The sequence below is a fragment of the Falco biarmicus genome, chromosome 5 (assembly GCF_023638135.1).
Source record: "Falco biarmicus isolate bFalBia1 chromosome 5, bFalBia1.pri, whole genome shotgun sequence".
Lineage (NCBI taxonomy): Eukaryota > Metazoa > Chordata > Aves > Falconiformes > Falconidae > Falco > Falco biarmicus.
In genome coordinates, this window is record NC_079292.1 from 17844870 (window position 1) to 17860027 (window position 15158).

The 15158-nt window shown below is 37.1% G+C and overlaps 1 protein-coding gene across 12 annotated transcripts in view; it reads right to left on the minus strand.

The window, feature by feature from the left end:
- Positions 1–15158, minus strand: part of MAGI2 (membrane associated guanylate kinase, WW and PDZ domain containing 2) — a 755552-nt gene that overhangs the window by 305025 nt on the left and 435369 nt on the right. For all 12 annotated transcript variants that reach the window (XM_056340978.1, XM_056340976.1, XM_056340974.1 and 9 more), the window contains one exon: positions 2574–2693. In XM_056340978.1, coding sequence (XP_056196953.1) covers positions 2574–2693 — 120 coding nt within the window. The remainder of the gene's footprint in view (positions 1–2573; positions 2694–15158) is intronic.

Here is a 15158-nt window from a genome sequence, read left to right on the forward strand (position 1 = left end):
GAGTACTTTAATGAACAATACAAAGACTCAGTGTCAGGTAAATCTCCACTTGGCCTCCTCCTCCTGTGGTTTACCTAGATGTTTCTGATTCTCTTTGGAATTGATACAGTAGAAAGTAAATTGACTGAATCAAACTTTCTAGCCAAGAAGTGGTGAAAAACAACATGCATACACAGTCTGTCTTTTTATCTCAACTAAATGAGAAATCCCTTCTTCAAAACATTTTTCTCACAGAGACAAACTGGCAGATAGTGGCTGTCAGCACAGACCAACTCAGCTCAGCTACAGAAACTTAACTAAATACAGAACTATTTTTTCAAGACAAAAAAAGAAAAAAATAAAGGAATCTGCAAACCAATCTATTAACATTGAGATTCATTAAAAGAAGGCTGATTTGTTTCAGAGGCCTGAAAACCAGTGTTGATAAGGAGAGAAAATTAATCTCCCAGAACATGCATGCTCACGTAAGGTGCTTGATCTATGAAAGAATTCAAAAATCAACTTCTCTTAGTGGAGGGAATTGAAAATTTCTTTTCTCTGGTTGGTATAATTGTCACCAGTAAACTTAATTACTGCAGACTTAATGTGCTTAGGAAAACTTGTGCTGGAATGATTAGCAAAATCCTTCCCTGAGGAAGGTCCACAGCCATGAGGAATTAATCAGGAAACTGTGGGGGGTGAGGGGTGGGGTGGGGGGGTGGAGTGTAACTTTGCAAGATTGTGTCCAAAAGTCTTTTTATGAGAACAGGAGAAAAAGTGTGTGTGAACTAGGTATATTTTCTAATGCTTTACCTAGTATTTGCCATAATACACAGACAGATTATATACTACCTATTATGGGTTGGAATGCACATCTGGTGATGAGGAAACCTGGGAATCAAAGTGAGGATTTATACAGAAATTGGTCAGTTGAGGCTATATTGTTTTGCGTTTAGTTTCTGATTTCTTGGTTTAAGTGAACTTGTCATATGCGATCAGCGAAAGACATAACAGACATTGCCTAGTCACGACTTTGGACCTCTCTTCAGCTAGGTCCTCAGCCAGTTTAAGAAGTTACGCAGACTCCTCCAACCAATATTTCACCTTGCTGTCCACTCAGCTCTGGTAGTTGGTGTTACAAGACACCTCTCAGTATCCCTCAAGGGACAGAAGAGCACTGTGAATTAATTTAACCTAGCAGTTCAACCTCTACAAACTTGCTACAAACTAATGAAATTATATGGTCAAGCAATGACAGACTCGCGCTACGCTTAAGCTCCTTTAATGTTAGTTTCAAACACCTAAGGTAACAAAAAGGTACTTCAAGAAAGGCTTGTTATTTAATGAATCTGTGATAAATGTAAAATTGTGGTGGTGTAGTAATGTTTAGGTAACCTCTACCATTAGGTGTCTGACAGTGGGGAAAAAAGTAGAAAAGGAAAAGACAACACATTTTCCTTTATTTGACCTCCTTTAATGGAAATATTTGTTACAAGTTCTGTATTGGTATAACTCTTAATGAAAATTTATTTACTTTCCAATGGGTACTTTGTGCTGATTAGGTGAGAAAGGATTACCTTCTTTCCTGCTATTTATAACACAGCTAATGATTTTCTTTGGGGTGAATAGCTTCTTATTTATCTTCAGATGCTTTCCCTGACAGGGACAAAGTCAGGACAAAAAGGTCTTCATTGCTTCTTTTGCTACAAGGTAAAAATATGGGGCTGCTCCTGTAAATTGTTCTACTCACCCAGGTATTCTCATATGTATGGGTCATATTTTTCATGTAAAGGGTTCCCTGTCATTTTGAAGATCACAGTAAAAAGACCTATCCGTTACTCAGTTGTCTTAACTACTAATGTGTCTCTGAGTAGCATCTGGTTTATAGTATACCATTATTATGGTTTTATTAAAATGCTCTGCTACATAACTGCCCTTCCATTTATAGTAGTTTCACTTTCAGGATGGCTGTGTTTTGGAAAAGGTTTAAAATCAGATGAATCATCAGTTCTCCTGGAAAGCACTGTTCTGCATTAAGCTTCTGGCTCTTTGCCCCATATACAGACATTTTCTAATACAGTCATTAGGATAGTTCCTATCCCTCTGTCATACTACAAAATTAATGAGTTCTTTTCAATAACTTCACAAAGCCCATAAGACATGATATAGCAAATTCTTCCTGTTTTACTTAAACAGTGAGGTTTCAACCTCTGATATAGATTGGTAGTTGCAGGATCACACATGCAAAGGAGAAGTGTCAGCCTTACAGCTCATTTCTCTTTTATAGTTTGTTTGTCCTATGTTAGAAAAGCAGTCCTCAAATATTTGGCATAAAGAACTGTTTCTTTCCTGTAAGCGTAGCGTTTTATCCTGTTTCTCTTAACCAGCATTATATACTAAAATTACAATGAACCCATCTGCATTTTGCTTTTACATACAAAAAAAAAATAATTCATAATTGCCATGTGGCTCTTCACAAATCTCTGGTAACAGTAGCAATGACACATTTGTATTGGGATGTCCCACTGCAATTCCAACAAATTAGAAAAATGAACAGGAAACATGAGAGCCATTAGGAGTAAAAGCGTGCTTACCTTCATATGTTCCACTTTCTAAGAGAGCACCACTTTTCTCCAATTCCATAAAATCTTCAACAGTGATGAAAATATAGTCCACACCAGGGACTTCCCCCTCCTTATGTGGCCTTGTGGTGCCTATTAATAAGAGAAAAGACACACCATCAAGCACATGACCTAAATGTAAAAGGATCTTTTTGAAACTTTTGGAGACTTTACAAAGTAAACCATTTATACAACATATTCTATAGTACATCCTCCTAATGAGCGGGTCTTTCAAAACCACGTGGCTACATCTGAAACTGACGGAGGTATACAAGATACATGTTTAAGATCATGCCAGATGTTCTTTGGATCCATATTATTTATTCTCACTAATGAAAATGTATCATACTGCTGCTACTCTTTTTCTGTTACTAGAAAGACCCTCAGTGACACCAGGCACATGATATTCAGAGGTAACACAAATCTTCAGTGTGTGTTTTCTATGGCTTTAGACAAAGTCTTGTTCTACAATTGGTCTGCTTCATGATCTTTTAAACATTTATTTAGCGTATAAAAGAATAAATCTGTAAGTAAATCTGTAAGGGTTATATTCACATTGCTTGTTTCACGGCTATAAGTGGACTTAATAAATGGTTAGGCTTAAGGGACTGAGTGATTCAAATCACCCGCTAACCGTGCTGTCAAACTGCAAAAATGCTTATATTTAGTTATTGCCTCTACTGTCATCTCTGGATGGCGGAACTCCATAAACACCGACAGACAGTATTTCATACATGCTGAGAAGTGACTCGGCTTAGCTAGCAGAAGTTGAGATGTTAGCAGGGAAGCATCTGAATTTGACCTAATTTCTTAATGGTCCAGTTTACTGTAGTCAGGCTATCCCTACTTCGACTGAAACCAGTCAGTCAGTCTCAAAAGTCCATTTGGAAATGGAAGAGTTTTAGGACCTCCTCAGTCTCAGTGTTTGAAACATCCCATGCTGGCCAGTGCTCAGCTTTGCCAAAGCACTGGATGACCTTCAGGGTTGTCCAAAATCCTTGCTGTCAGTGGAGATAAGAGACATAATGGTGTCTTAGGTTATCCAGCCCGCTTGTCACAGACACCTTTCCCTCCACACAGGCTGCCTGAATGTCTATGGCATAGACTGAATGAGCCTGAGAAGCTAATATTTAAGTAGCTAACATCCGGAATAAGTTTTGATAAATCTGTAAGAGATTTTTCCTCGTTTGTCTGATTCCAATTCACTTTTCATCTCAACATTTAAAACAAAAAACTCATCTTATTTGGCTGTTTATTTCTGGGAATTTAATATTTCCATAAACGGGTTTCTTTGGATTATTACTACCGTGTTTCAAGAATGGCATAACACTTGGATGTTGAATTTACTCCCCATGGAATATCTGACTCCTGAGGATGCAGCAGCATTGTCAAAGAACTCCAGCCCTTTGCGAGAACTGTGCAGAAGCATAGGGATTCTGGCAAGCCCTGGAGCTCCTGTGAGCTCTGCTAACAGCACAGGCATCAGATGTTTGATCTGCATGCTCTCTCCTGAGAAATTTTTCACTCCCAAAGTCTATTGATAGGAACTGTATCTTCCTCATAAAACACCTGGGCAAATCAAGGCTATGTAATTCCTACACATGGCACAGAGAAGAAGCCAGCATATTAGATTAGTACCTCTAGTTTACTGTTGAGTCAGTGTTTTTTTATGTAGCCAAATTAGGATTACCAGAAGTTTATCATTCAAACAAAAATACAAGTTACATAAAATGTGGCAGTAAACCCTGCTTTGAGAGGGAAGTTGGACCAGACAATCCCCCAATGAGCCCCCTCCCAATCTAAATTTTAAATGATTTTATGATATTAAGTATTAATACATGCGTACATTCACCAGTCGTTAACAATCAGGGATGACTGCAACGTCTCACAGGAGGTCCAACACTTTGTTGGAGGTCCAACATTCAGTTATCCCTGTGTTTTCCTACTTTGGTCACAGCCTTTAGCCAAATTGCTTAGAAAAGTGCAATGGACTAAATTTTGGATTCTGAATTCCTATTTTAAAGTGAAAGCTAAAGACCTGATCTTTCTGCCCTTATGTGACCTAGTCACATTCTTTAGGATATAGTACATATATGATAATGTTTGCATATGCCCTGCACTATGAATTGAATATTCTGTCTAATCTGCTTCCCCTATTTCCAATTACACACACGGTCCAATTAGAGACTAATCCTGTATCCTTAACACACAGCTTAACTCTAGCGTGTCTGTTCTCCAGTTGAATTGCACATCACTTACCCCCACATGTAAGGTAGCCACGAGAGCCCTGTATTCAGAGCTGCAGATGTCATCACTATCTTGTTCTGTAACACTCTGAGATTTCAAATAGTTCCTATTTTGCTTCAAGATGAAACTAATGGATTTTTGTGGCAAAACCAAAATATCCAGAACTCCACTTTAAAATTGCCAGTGTGCTACTGTACACAGCAGCTTCTTATTTTAGTCTGCCTGAACGTCGTTTTCCCACTGATTTTCCTAGGTGACTAAACAGCTACTGGTAATTCTACAGTATGTTTTCCTTTCTCCATTTCTCTTGCAACCCATGGCTCCACTAAGATATTCCAGCATGGAGAAGAGGAATCCTTTGTCCTGAAAGTTGAACTGAAATGGGCAAATTACACAAATGAACATTTCTAAGGAGAAGCAGATTTTGTAGAAATTTTTTTCCCATTTCTGCTTGTAATTGCGGTCTCTGTCCTACAACGCCAGGAGATGGAACTGTCACTGAGATGGTAACACAGAACATTCCACCTTCTTTTCTTATAATCACTCCAAGAGCTCTGCATTGTATTATATACGGAGGGTTTCCTATAAGATGTCAACTACTCACTTCCACTTCCTTCACAAAAAGGAGAAAAGAGCAAATCATGATCACTAGTTGCATGTGTTCAGGGTGACTTTTACCCCAGGTACAGCAGTTTCCACCCCCACCAGAACTTCATTACTCTTGATAAAATCTTACTGAGTCCCATTTCCCTCCTGCATCTGTTCTCAATCCCTCAGCCCGGAGGACCTGAGATCTTGCAAATGGTTAAAGCAATTCCCTGGCTAATGGAATAATCAATAGTTATTGCTTCTTTTACTCCTTCACCCTGGAGAAACGGAGTTGCTGCTATTAATACTCCTGCCATCCTTTATACCTTTCTGTAAGCACCATAGGGTTTGCAATGTGCAGATTTGCAGACTGGGAGGCAGTTAGTGGAGAATCTTAAACACCCATCAAGGGTCTGAACATTGAGGTCTATATATAGGAATCTTGTAGACCAAAGGCATTTTTTTCTTTTTCCTTGCATTTAAATTAATGTAGAGTTACTGTTCTTAAGATATTTTGTCTTTAACTATATTCATATAGACAGATAAGCAGGTCTAAAAGCTATGGTGATTCAAGACTTAAAGGATTAATTCCAAGCCTCATATTTTTACAGAAACACAACACCTTTTGTTATACAGCATCAAGGCTTAATAGGACACACTTGCTACTGCTTATAATATTTAGCTTTTTATTAATGTAAAATGAAAATAGGAACCCAGTTACCATTTTGTTACCATGGTAACATGTGAAAAAATAATCTTTGAATTCCATAATGAAAGAACATGATACTTTTAGATCTTGCAGGATCAAAACCAGCAAGGGATATCTGCACCATGCATATTTATAAGAAACGCAATCTATTGTTACTGTGGAACAGAAGACACAAAAGGAGTAGCTTGCAAGTAAACATGACCAGTCCATAAAAGCGAGTGCTGTCACATAATGTTAGGTACCTTAGAAATTACAGGAGCTTGGTCTACAAAACCTGGGCTGATAGTTACCTTTGATTTCCTGAGCACCGTTTGCATTGTTCATCAATTTGCTCTCAAAAGCAGTATTAAGGTCATTCACTGAGCAACTACTTTGTCTGGATTTACAACTTCAAGATTGATAGTTGCTACAGTTTAGAGATATTTAAGCTATATGGCAGATCTTTAAAAAGAAGAGCCTTTGCCTTTGCAGCTTTTTTCTTCTTCTCTTGTACAGGGGAAACCTGGTGGTTCACCATACCTCATTGCAGGCTTTCCATACTCAATGTTATGTTATATGATGGTGCTACATTTCTGGAGAGGAACTAGGTGCTGTTTACATAAATAGCCTTAAAACACCATTTTTCTTTTAACTGAGTATAAGGCACCTGAGGGTATAAATTTAGACACCTAAGAAATCTTTACAATGAATAAGACCAGGAGTGTGTTAATTTAATAGCAAAAACCTATTTTTGAAATACTGTTTATATGAGCTTGGGGAACAACAAATAACATTTAACATAGAAGCTTTATGATGACTGCTAGTGCAGATTGAAAAAAATGGTCAGTTTATGTAGTGTTCAGTTCAGATTCCCACTATTACTAAAAAACTATAGAGCTATTAACTCTGGAAGAACTCCAGGGTTGGAAAGCTCCACACCAGTTTGTACAGGTAGGAGAAAACTAGGAATTGATATATCTCCCTTTAAATCTTAGCATTCAAGTACATAATTAAAATATTATTAGTGCTCACTTGGGAACAAGGTGCTTAGTTTGACTTTGAAAATATTTCTACTTCTTAGAAGCACTGAGTCTTCACAGTCTCTGTCCAGCTCTGCTACTTTCAAAAGTAGGAAAGGTGCTTTCTCAGTATTCCTTTTATTGCTAACTCCATGTATTTACGCATGGTAGGAAAAGAGGGAAATTTATTTACGTGCCAGCATAGGAATAAGAATGTTAGTTAAAAATCCAAAAACTCTGACAGGAAAGACTCAGAAAGGATGTTCTGTGCTTAGTACGATAGACACATTTCCAAGAACACTTCATCTTTGCACAGTAAATAATCTGTATTTTACAGTCTTTGGCAGCATTACAAGAACAATATTGCATGAGTAGTGTTCCTGTAGAGTCTATGTGATAATCAGGAGAGTAGAAGTAAAGGCCTTAGTCTCTCCATGGTCCAATACCTTCTTACAGATTTTGCACACAGGTTTCAATGCTCCAAGCTTATAGGTGTATTATAAATATTTATATTATACATTTTTTAATTGCAAGTTAAGGGCAAACATGGCACACCACTATCCAAACAACTTCACAGTTATTTACCTGATTTGCATTTGGATTCACAGATTGGTTCCTATTGCACGAGGTATATACAAAAGCAAAGGTGTGTCTTTGCCACAAGGATTTAGTGTAAATGAAAGGCACAGTAATAGCCAAGCCCTTTTTGCGTAACAGTCTACTCCTAGATTTACTTTCTAAAGGTATGGAAGTAAGTAGGGTCTTAGTCTGCTTATTCGTACCAAATATAACAAACATAATGAGAAAAAAAAAAATCTTTAATATGTAAAGTCCTTTCATTAGGCATTCTACTGAAAATTTGTTCTGTAATTCTGCTCTGTACAACAGCTTGTTGTGGAAAGCAGTACGCCAGGCTGTCATACATTACAGTAGCTGGAGGGATCCCTCCTGCAGAAACAGACTGCTAATCTTTAATAAACTTCAGCTGAGCCCTTGGTACGACCTTGTATACGCTTTGCCTTAGAAAAATTCAGCAATGTTTAATTAGCTCTTTTGTTTTTTTGCCAAATTACTCTGGGATACTATTACTGTGAGGAACTGAAATGTATGGGAAATTATACCTGTCTTGTCAAATTACTAACTGCATTAAACAGGAAAACACCAAAATTTGTCTTGATCTACTGAATTCCCAGCTGAAGAGAGTAATAATCATAATTTTCAAGTACAGTGATTTTAGATGTACTACAAAGCAGGAAGCTTCTAGTGTTTATGATACTTCCCATAACAACAACATAAACCGCAAGTGCACAAGCCCCTTCTTGCCAAGGGTCATGAAGAGGAAAAGATTTTTCTTTCTAAGTATGCAATACCAGCAATTTCTCTGATGCATCCCTATAAAAATAACTGCAGAAGCAGAAGAATGAATTCTAGATTCCTGAAAATATTTATCAGGGGTAATAGCTTCAAACTGCATTAATAAGCAGGTTGTTGGCAAATGTGATCCTGAAAAAGACCTCCAGGTTAATCAACTCAAACACCACTAGCAAAGGTGCTAAATGATCTACAGTGAGGCAAAGCCAGGGATTTAGCAGTTGCTGAGTTTTGAGACTGCAGCATTATTTGCAATGTTACCCATACACAGAGAGAAAAACCAGACACTATTTGGAAGAAACAGTGTGCTTTTAAGATCTCCAGGATTTTCTGACCAAATTTTAATAGAAAGGGAAAAGCATTAACCCATACTTCATCACAGAATTGATAGTTTCATTTCTGGGTGTTTAATTCATGTGAATTAAAAGGAAGTTTTCCAGTCCCTGTGCATCATCAGTATCCACTGGTATTAGCAGAAATAATGGATTAACTACATGGCTTAATCCAGTGTCCACTGAAATTTGGGTTATATCAAAAGAAACCCTTAAAAAAAAAACAACAAAAAACAAAAAGCCTGACTCATATTTTTAACAGTTTCTAATATACCTTGGGATTAATGACACTGTTTGTTACATTTTTATTTTTCCTGAAGAAGTAAAATGTAAGATTGTGAAAAGCAGTCTTAAGGGACTGTGTACTAGGTGGCAGTTCCCACGTTCTATAATACCACGATTCTCATGATAATACATTTTATATTTTATAGTGTAAAACAGAGGCAGTGACTTCCCCGACTTGAGATCTACAATGCACATAGTAACAGATAAGCATGTCCTTTATGGAAAGAATATGCATTCAGCCTGTGGTTCTTTAGATTTTCACTTTTTCAGAACTTGAGACATACGAACTAGATAAGCTAGATAAGCTCCTGTCTGGTGCTTAGCAGCATTATTACACTCCAGATGCCTATATCATTTCAAATACTTTTTTTTAGATTCAATATGCATTCAGTAGCTTCTGATTACACACAGCCTGGGTATATTCTATTTGTTCTCTTGCTTTTGTGCAATGTGACAGACACTGTACAATGTGCATAAAAACAGCCCAAAGATAATTTATGCATTTTAAAAATTAAGTCACATTGAAGCTGAACAGCAAAGTAAAATCAGGAGATGGGAATGACAGTAATTCTAGCTGAGGACTGCTGGTAGGAAGGTTATTTGTTTATTTATTCGGTTAATTATGAGAGGACCACTGGAACCAGCAAGACACCCAGAGAAGAAATGCAGCACAAGAGCTTTAGGCTGAGACAGATAGTTGAAGACATTTATTTAAAATAAACTGTGACATATCCAGAGCTACCCAGTATACCATGCAAGGATTTTTCCATGGCACTTTTATGCTGTGACAGGCACTGATACACTGGGTGTTCCCCCCACAGACGTAAGGGACTCACTGCCTGGTAAGCCCAGCACGAATTGGATCACTTTCCTGCTGCTGGTGAATAAAGTCTGCAGAGTACTTTCTTTTAAGAACAACTCTGACCCAGCATTAAGCCCAGCTATGCAAGTTTCATTGCCAACATGGCATCTGAGCAAATAAAATGTCTTTTTTTCATTACCTTTGCCAAGAGTATCTTTTAACAACAGACTTCAGAGATAAAAGCTAGTAATACAGAAGTGTGAATACTTTGTGTCAAGTTGGGCATGGAATATTGCAGAATATACTTGTAAAAACAATCAGAAAAGCTGTTGCTAATACAGATATCATGAACACTTAAAATATATTCTACATAATTCCTGGAAAATACAAAATTGGGAAATTATGAATATTCTGGCATTTGGAAGCGTAGATAGTACAGGGGTTAGCCAAGTACTGAAGGAATCTGATTTCCAGTGCTCAAAAACTGAGAAGATGAAGAGAAGGAAAACCAGTTATGAAGTTATGAATCATTCTGGATTCCACATTATTGTCTCAAAAGTAAGTTTGTTTGTTTGTTTGTGTGGTTTTTTTTTTCCAATTAAGAATTAGAACCAGCCATGAAGCTCTGAAAGACACTGAGATTTTCTTCATAAAACATGTTAATGTCCTAGCAAACACCCCTGCAGTATATCCCAATATCTTTCATGCTTATTATAAAACTAAAACACTATATCAGCTTTCCAAACATTTAGGAAAGTAAGCAGTAAACTGCTCTAAAGAAACATTTGAGAATGGAAATTTGAAAATCTGGTGATAAATGGATGGTAGGTTGTAGTGGTAGGAAGTAGGGGGTTTGGGGGGGTTAATTAGGAGCTTGTAAAGCTAATAAGTAACTAATAAGGTCCAAGATTATTTTCTATACATGCTGTAGACAACCAGTGTTGCTCTTCCGTGGATTTCCACTCTTTCAGGTAGAGATATAAAATAAAATATGATAACAAATCTTTACCTCTTTTGGAAGCTTAGACTTTGATTCCCATTGCACGAAGTTGTTTACACTCCCCTAAACCTTTATTCTAACTAGAAACAACAGGTTTTTACCCAAAAGTGAATATATTTGCAGAAGAGAACTTTCTGAAGAATTAGCACATACATTAGGGCATTTTGATGAGATACTCATGTATGAATGAGCATTTATGTTTCCACACATTCTTTCAGATTTATAAAAGTCTTCTGCTAATGAGATCTAGACTTTTGATCTTACTAATAAAATACACCTAATTACAGGCAAAATGTTTTCTACTACTAGAAAAGCTTAACTGGAACATAGTTTCTTAAGGTCCTTGAAAGAAAAAGCCTCTTCTGGGAAATGTCTGATTTTCTGCAGCTCTTCAAGAAGATAGAGAGCTAAAGAACTACTTGCATAGTAGTCTGTTGGCGTGTGTAGGTCTGCCAAACAGTCCGGTATTACAGCTGCATTTCTCCCCAGTGTTACCAATTCTATCATTCCTACTGATGGTCCAACTGATTGGAGTATCAATGGAAATATTAAGTGAGATCTGGGATAGTTTGTTCAGCTGTGATGTCCCAAACCCCTATTTATAATGTACATCATTCAAATGTACCTTCAGAAATCCTGGAAACACATCACATCTGGAATAAGGGAAAACACTTCTGGTATCAGAAACAGAACCTGCTTTTATACCAGTTGATTTTACTAACATTATGGATAAACCATTGTGGATGACTTTTATTAGGCGCCTTGTACATACTACTACAGAGAACTGAAGAACCTGCTTAATTCATACACAGACCCCGGTGTATCTTGAATGACTCTGAAATGCCTGCGATAACAACTTTTAAACTGAAATAATACTAATATTCTCTATATATTTTACTCAAACTTAAGAAGCCAGTCACCCCATATAATGTCTGTTTAATAGTACATTTTAAAAGGATTTGTGAAGTTGTTAGCTGTTGCTACTAAATCTCTGAAAATGTTTATAAATGGATTTTCTAAATCTACAGTCTTACTTTGAAAGGCATTAAAAGCGGGACTGTGGAATAGGCTGCCATAGAAACCATCCAGAGATGTATTCCTAACCAAACTCACTTCAGCTGTTAATGAATCAACAGTATGAAACAATAACAGGATTTTAAGGGTTAGTTACTGATTTGGGCAGATGACATACAGAAAAATGAGAGGAGTTTATGCTTAAAATAGGAAACCTAGTTAATATGTGTGAATTAAAAAATAATAATCTGTAGTTAAAACAGGGCAGTATCTCTCCATAGTATCCACAGTTGTATTCTGCTGTACCTCTGAACAACAGCTATCCGACAAGGCATGGGAGCAAGCGCCAATCCAGAGCACATCACTTCTGAATCAAAAAGTACTTTGGAAAACTACAATGGATGGCGTCTAATTGGTAGAAGAGATTTACAAGTTACTTGGTTTTCTTTGTCTTCCAGTCCATAATTTGAGGGTTTTATTCCTTGGCTTTCACCCCACAAGTTATATACTGCCCAAACTCCACACCATTCACTGGACAGCTGGACCAGACCTTAGTCTGGTGACAAAAAATGCTGGTATGTAACAGCAGATACTGTTACACTCATTTTAATGAGCAGAGTTGAAAGAAACACACGAGTGTCTGTGCAGTACTGTGTGCGACACCTCCAGCAGATTCACAGCTGAAATCCCTGGTGGCCAACTGCTATCCGGGCAGCAGAGCAAATGTTGAACTGAGACACAGGGAACTGTATTCCCACAGTAGGGATTTCATCAGTGCTAGACAGGATTTCTTGTGGGATGCCACCACATGCTGCAGGAAAGCTTTGAGCAAAAGGAGAAGTCATGCTGTGAAACTGCTTCCCACGGCAGCGCTGCTCTGTCCATGTGGAAGTGCATTTCTCATGTGAAGGTTCCAGGCCGTCGATTGCTGTACCTCTCTGGCACACTGGCATAGCAAACACATGTTTTCTTAACTGCTTCTAGAGTGAGAGAAAGTCTCCTGTTCTCTCTTTCCTCCTCTTACTTTTCACTAAAACCAACAAAAGTAGTATATACACAATAATGATATGGACTTCCTGGGGGAAAAAAAAATTTCTATTATTCTTCATCCACTGTTTCTCACAGGGAATAAAGTTTTGATTGAACTATGAATTTATGCAGTAAATTCCAAGGAAACACAGTGTTTGATTTTTCTGTTCCAAAAAGTACAGTTTAAAACAGTGGGAGACAAAATGTATTCTTCTTTCAGAAAAAAATAATGCATCATGGAACAGTTCTATTTTGTTATTCAGAAATGTATTATTTTGAAATCACCTTAGTTTTTATATTACATTATTTTCTGTAAAAACATGACACCCCATAAAAACACAACTATTTGAAACAGATTTATTTCCATCTGTTTTTAGAAAAAAAAAACTATTTGCAGCTTAACTCGTATTGATAATAATGAAAAAAATCATTCCTCAGTAACAAGTTGAATAAATTATTTATACAGGAGTCATTATTTTATTGAATACTCACGAACTTAAAAGTGCATGCTGCAGATTTAGATATTGTCACTATCTTCAAGTTTTTAAAAGAAATTTTAAATGCTTTGTTCATTCTTCTTTTGAAGATAGAAAAAAAGAAAGCTTAGATTTAACTTCAAAGGAGTCAAATACAGTGAAGGTGAGGAAATAAATGTCATGTAATTCTGAATATGGGGAAGCCCACTGCTATTCTTATCTCCTACAGGAATTATTTCCGAGGTGTAACTACAGCACTGGTGAAGGTCATTTCATGGGCACTACACACTCCAACTAATGGACAATTTCCTTACTCCAGAAGAACATCTAAAGTTATGTCTGAATAAAGAAAGGCTTGGAACAACCCAAAAGATTTCAGTCCCACGTATGACCTTGATGCTCTTCGTGTATTCAGCAGGGCTGAAGGAAAAGTTGTTGGTGAATAGCAAGTGTTATTCTGGTTGGCTAATTAAAATTGCTGCTTTTCCCATACAGTGAGGCTTCCTTTTCTGATATGATGAGTTGTAATAATCAACCTTTCAACACTTAATTCAGTAGTCACTAGAGATGAGTTAATTCCACTTATTTTAGCTCCAAATGGATAGCAAGAACTGGCATCTGTTGCTACTGATGATAACAGAGCAAATTAAAAGTACCTATATCAAATTGAGATACATCTAATTATACTACTTTTATTTTTATGGATGTAATTAATTGCTAGTTAAGATTTTGTAGATCTAATAATTAGTATCAGAAGAATGAATTCCCTGAAGAGGGTGGGTCAATGATTCCAGCTCGCCGGCTACCAGAGATTGTGAATAGTCCTCATTGTATAATTATGCTCTTTCTTTCCTTTTAAGCATCTTAGTATTTCTGCTTTTTCAAAGTTCATTCCACGAGCTCCATAGAGCTCCGTACAGTATTTGACTCGAATCATCTCTCTGATCCTAATCCTACACTGATGGGCTTTTTTCTGGCAACAGACACCATTAATACAGTGGTCCTTTCATCCCAATATGTAGACGTGGCACTGCATGCAATAGCAGTAAGATCTGAGATGAATTTGTAACTTGTCAATTTACTGAAAGTGGTGTACATGGCATGCACACATTGCCTGATAAATAGCTCATTCTGTTAACTTAAATATGTGCTTGTCATGAAGTATGGCTCATGTTCAGACACTATAGTTCTAGAAATCTTCATGCCAGCCTAGGAAGAAGCGGTCAGTCTCTCTAGCAGAACAGTTGCTCTCAAAAATAAAATAACTTCATAAATAAATACAGCATAATCTTTGTATTTTTACCATATGTTCTTATTCCCACTATATCTAGTAGCCCTAGGAGACTAAATCACTGTTTTGGAGGTATTATCCTTTTAGTCTCATCCCTTCTCTTGTGATGTCTAAAGACAGTTGGCAGATGCTCAGTTTCTCAGGGTAAGGGAATAACAAACAATTATAATAACTAGCCGTAGGTGTTTAAATTCACCTTTGGTTAAACAAAGTTTCTGACAACTGTTAAAGGTAGTCCCCAGTGCCTTGGCTAACAAAACCATATGTTCTTATGCCCACTCATGACAGAATTTGAATTCTGGTTATATGATGTAATTGTGGCATTATTGTCTAACACAGTGTCATGGAATTTCAGGGGATATTGATATTTACAGTTTGGGAAACCCCCTATTAATTCAACATACACATGTATGTAT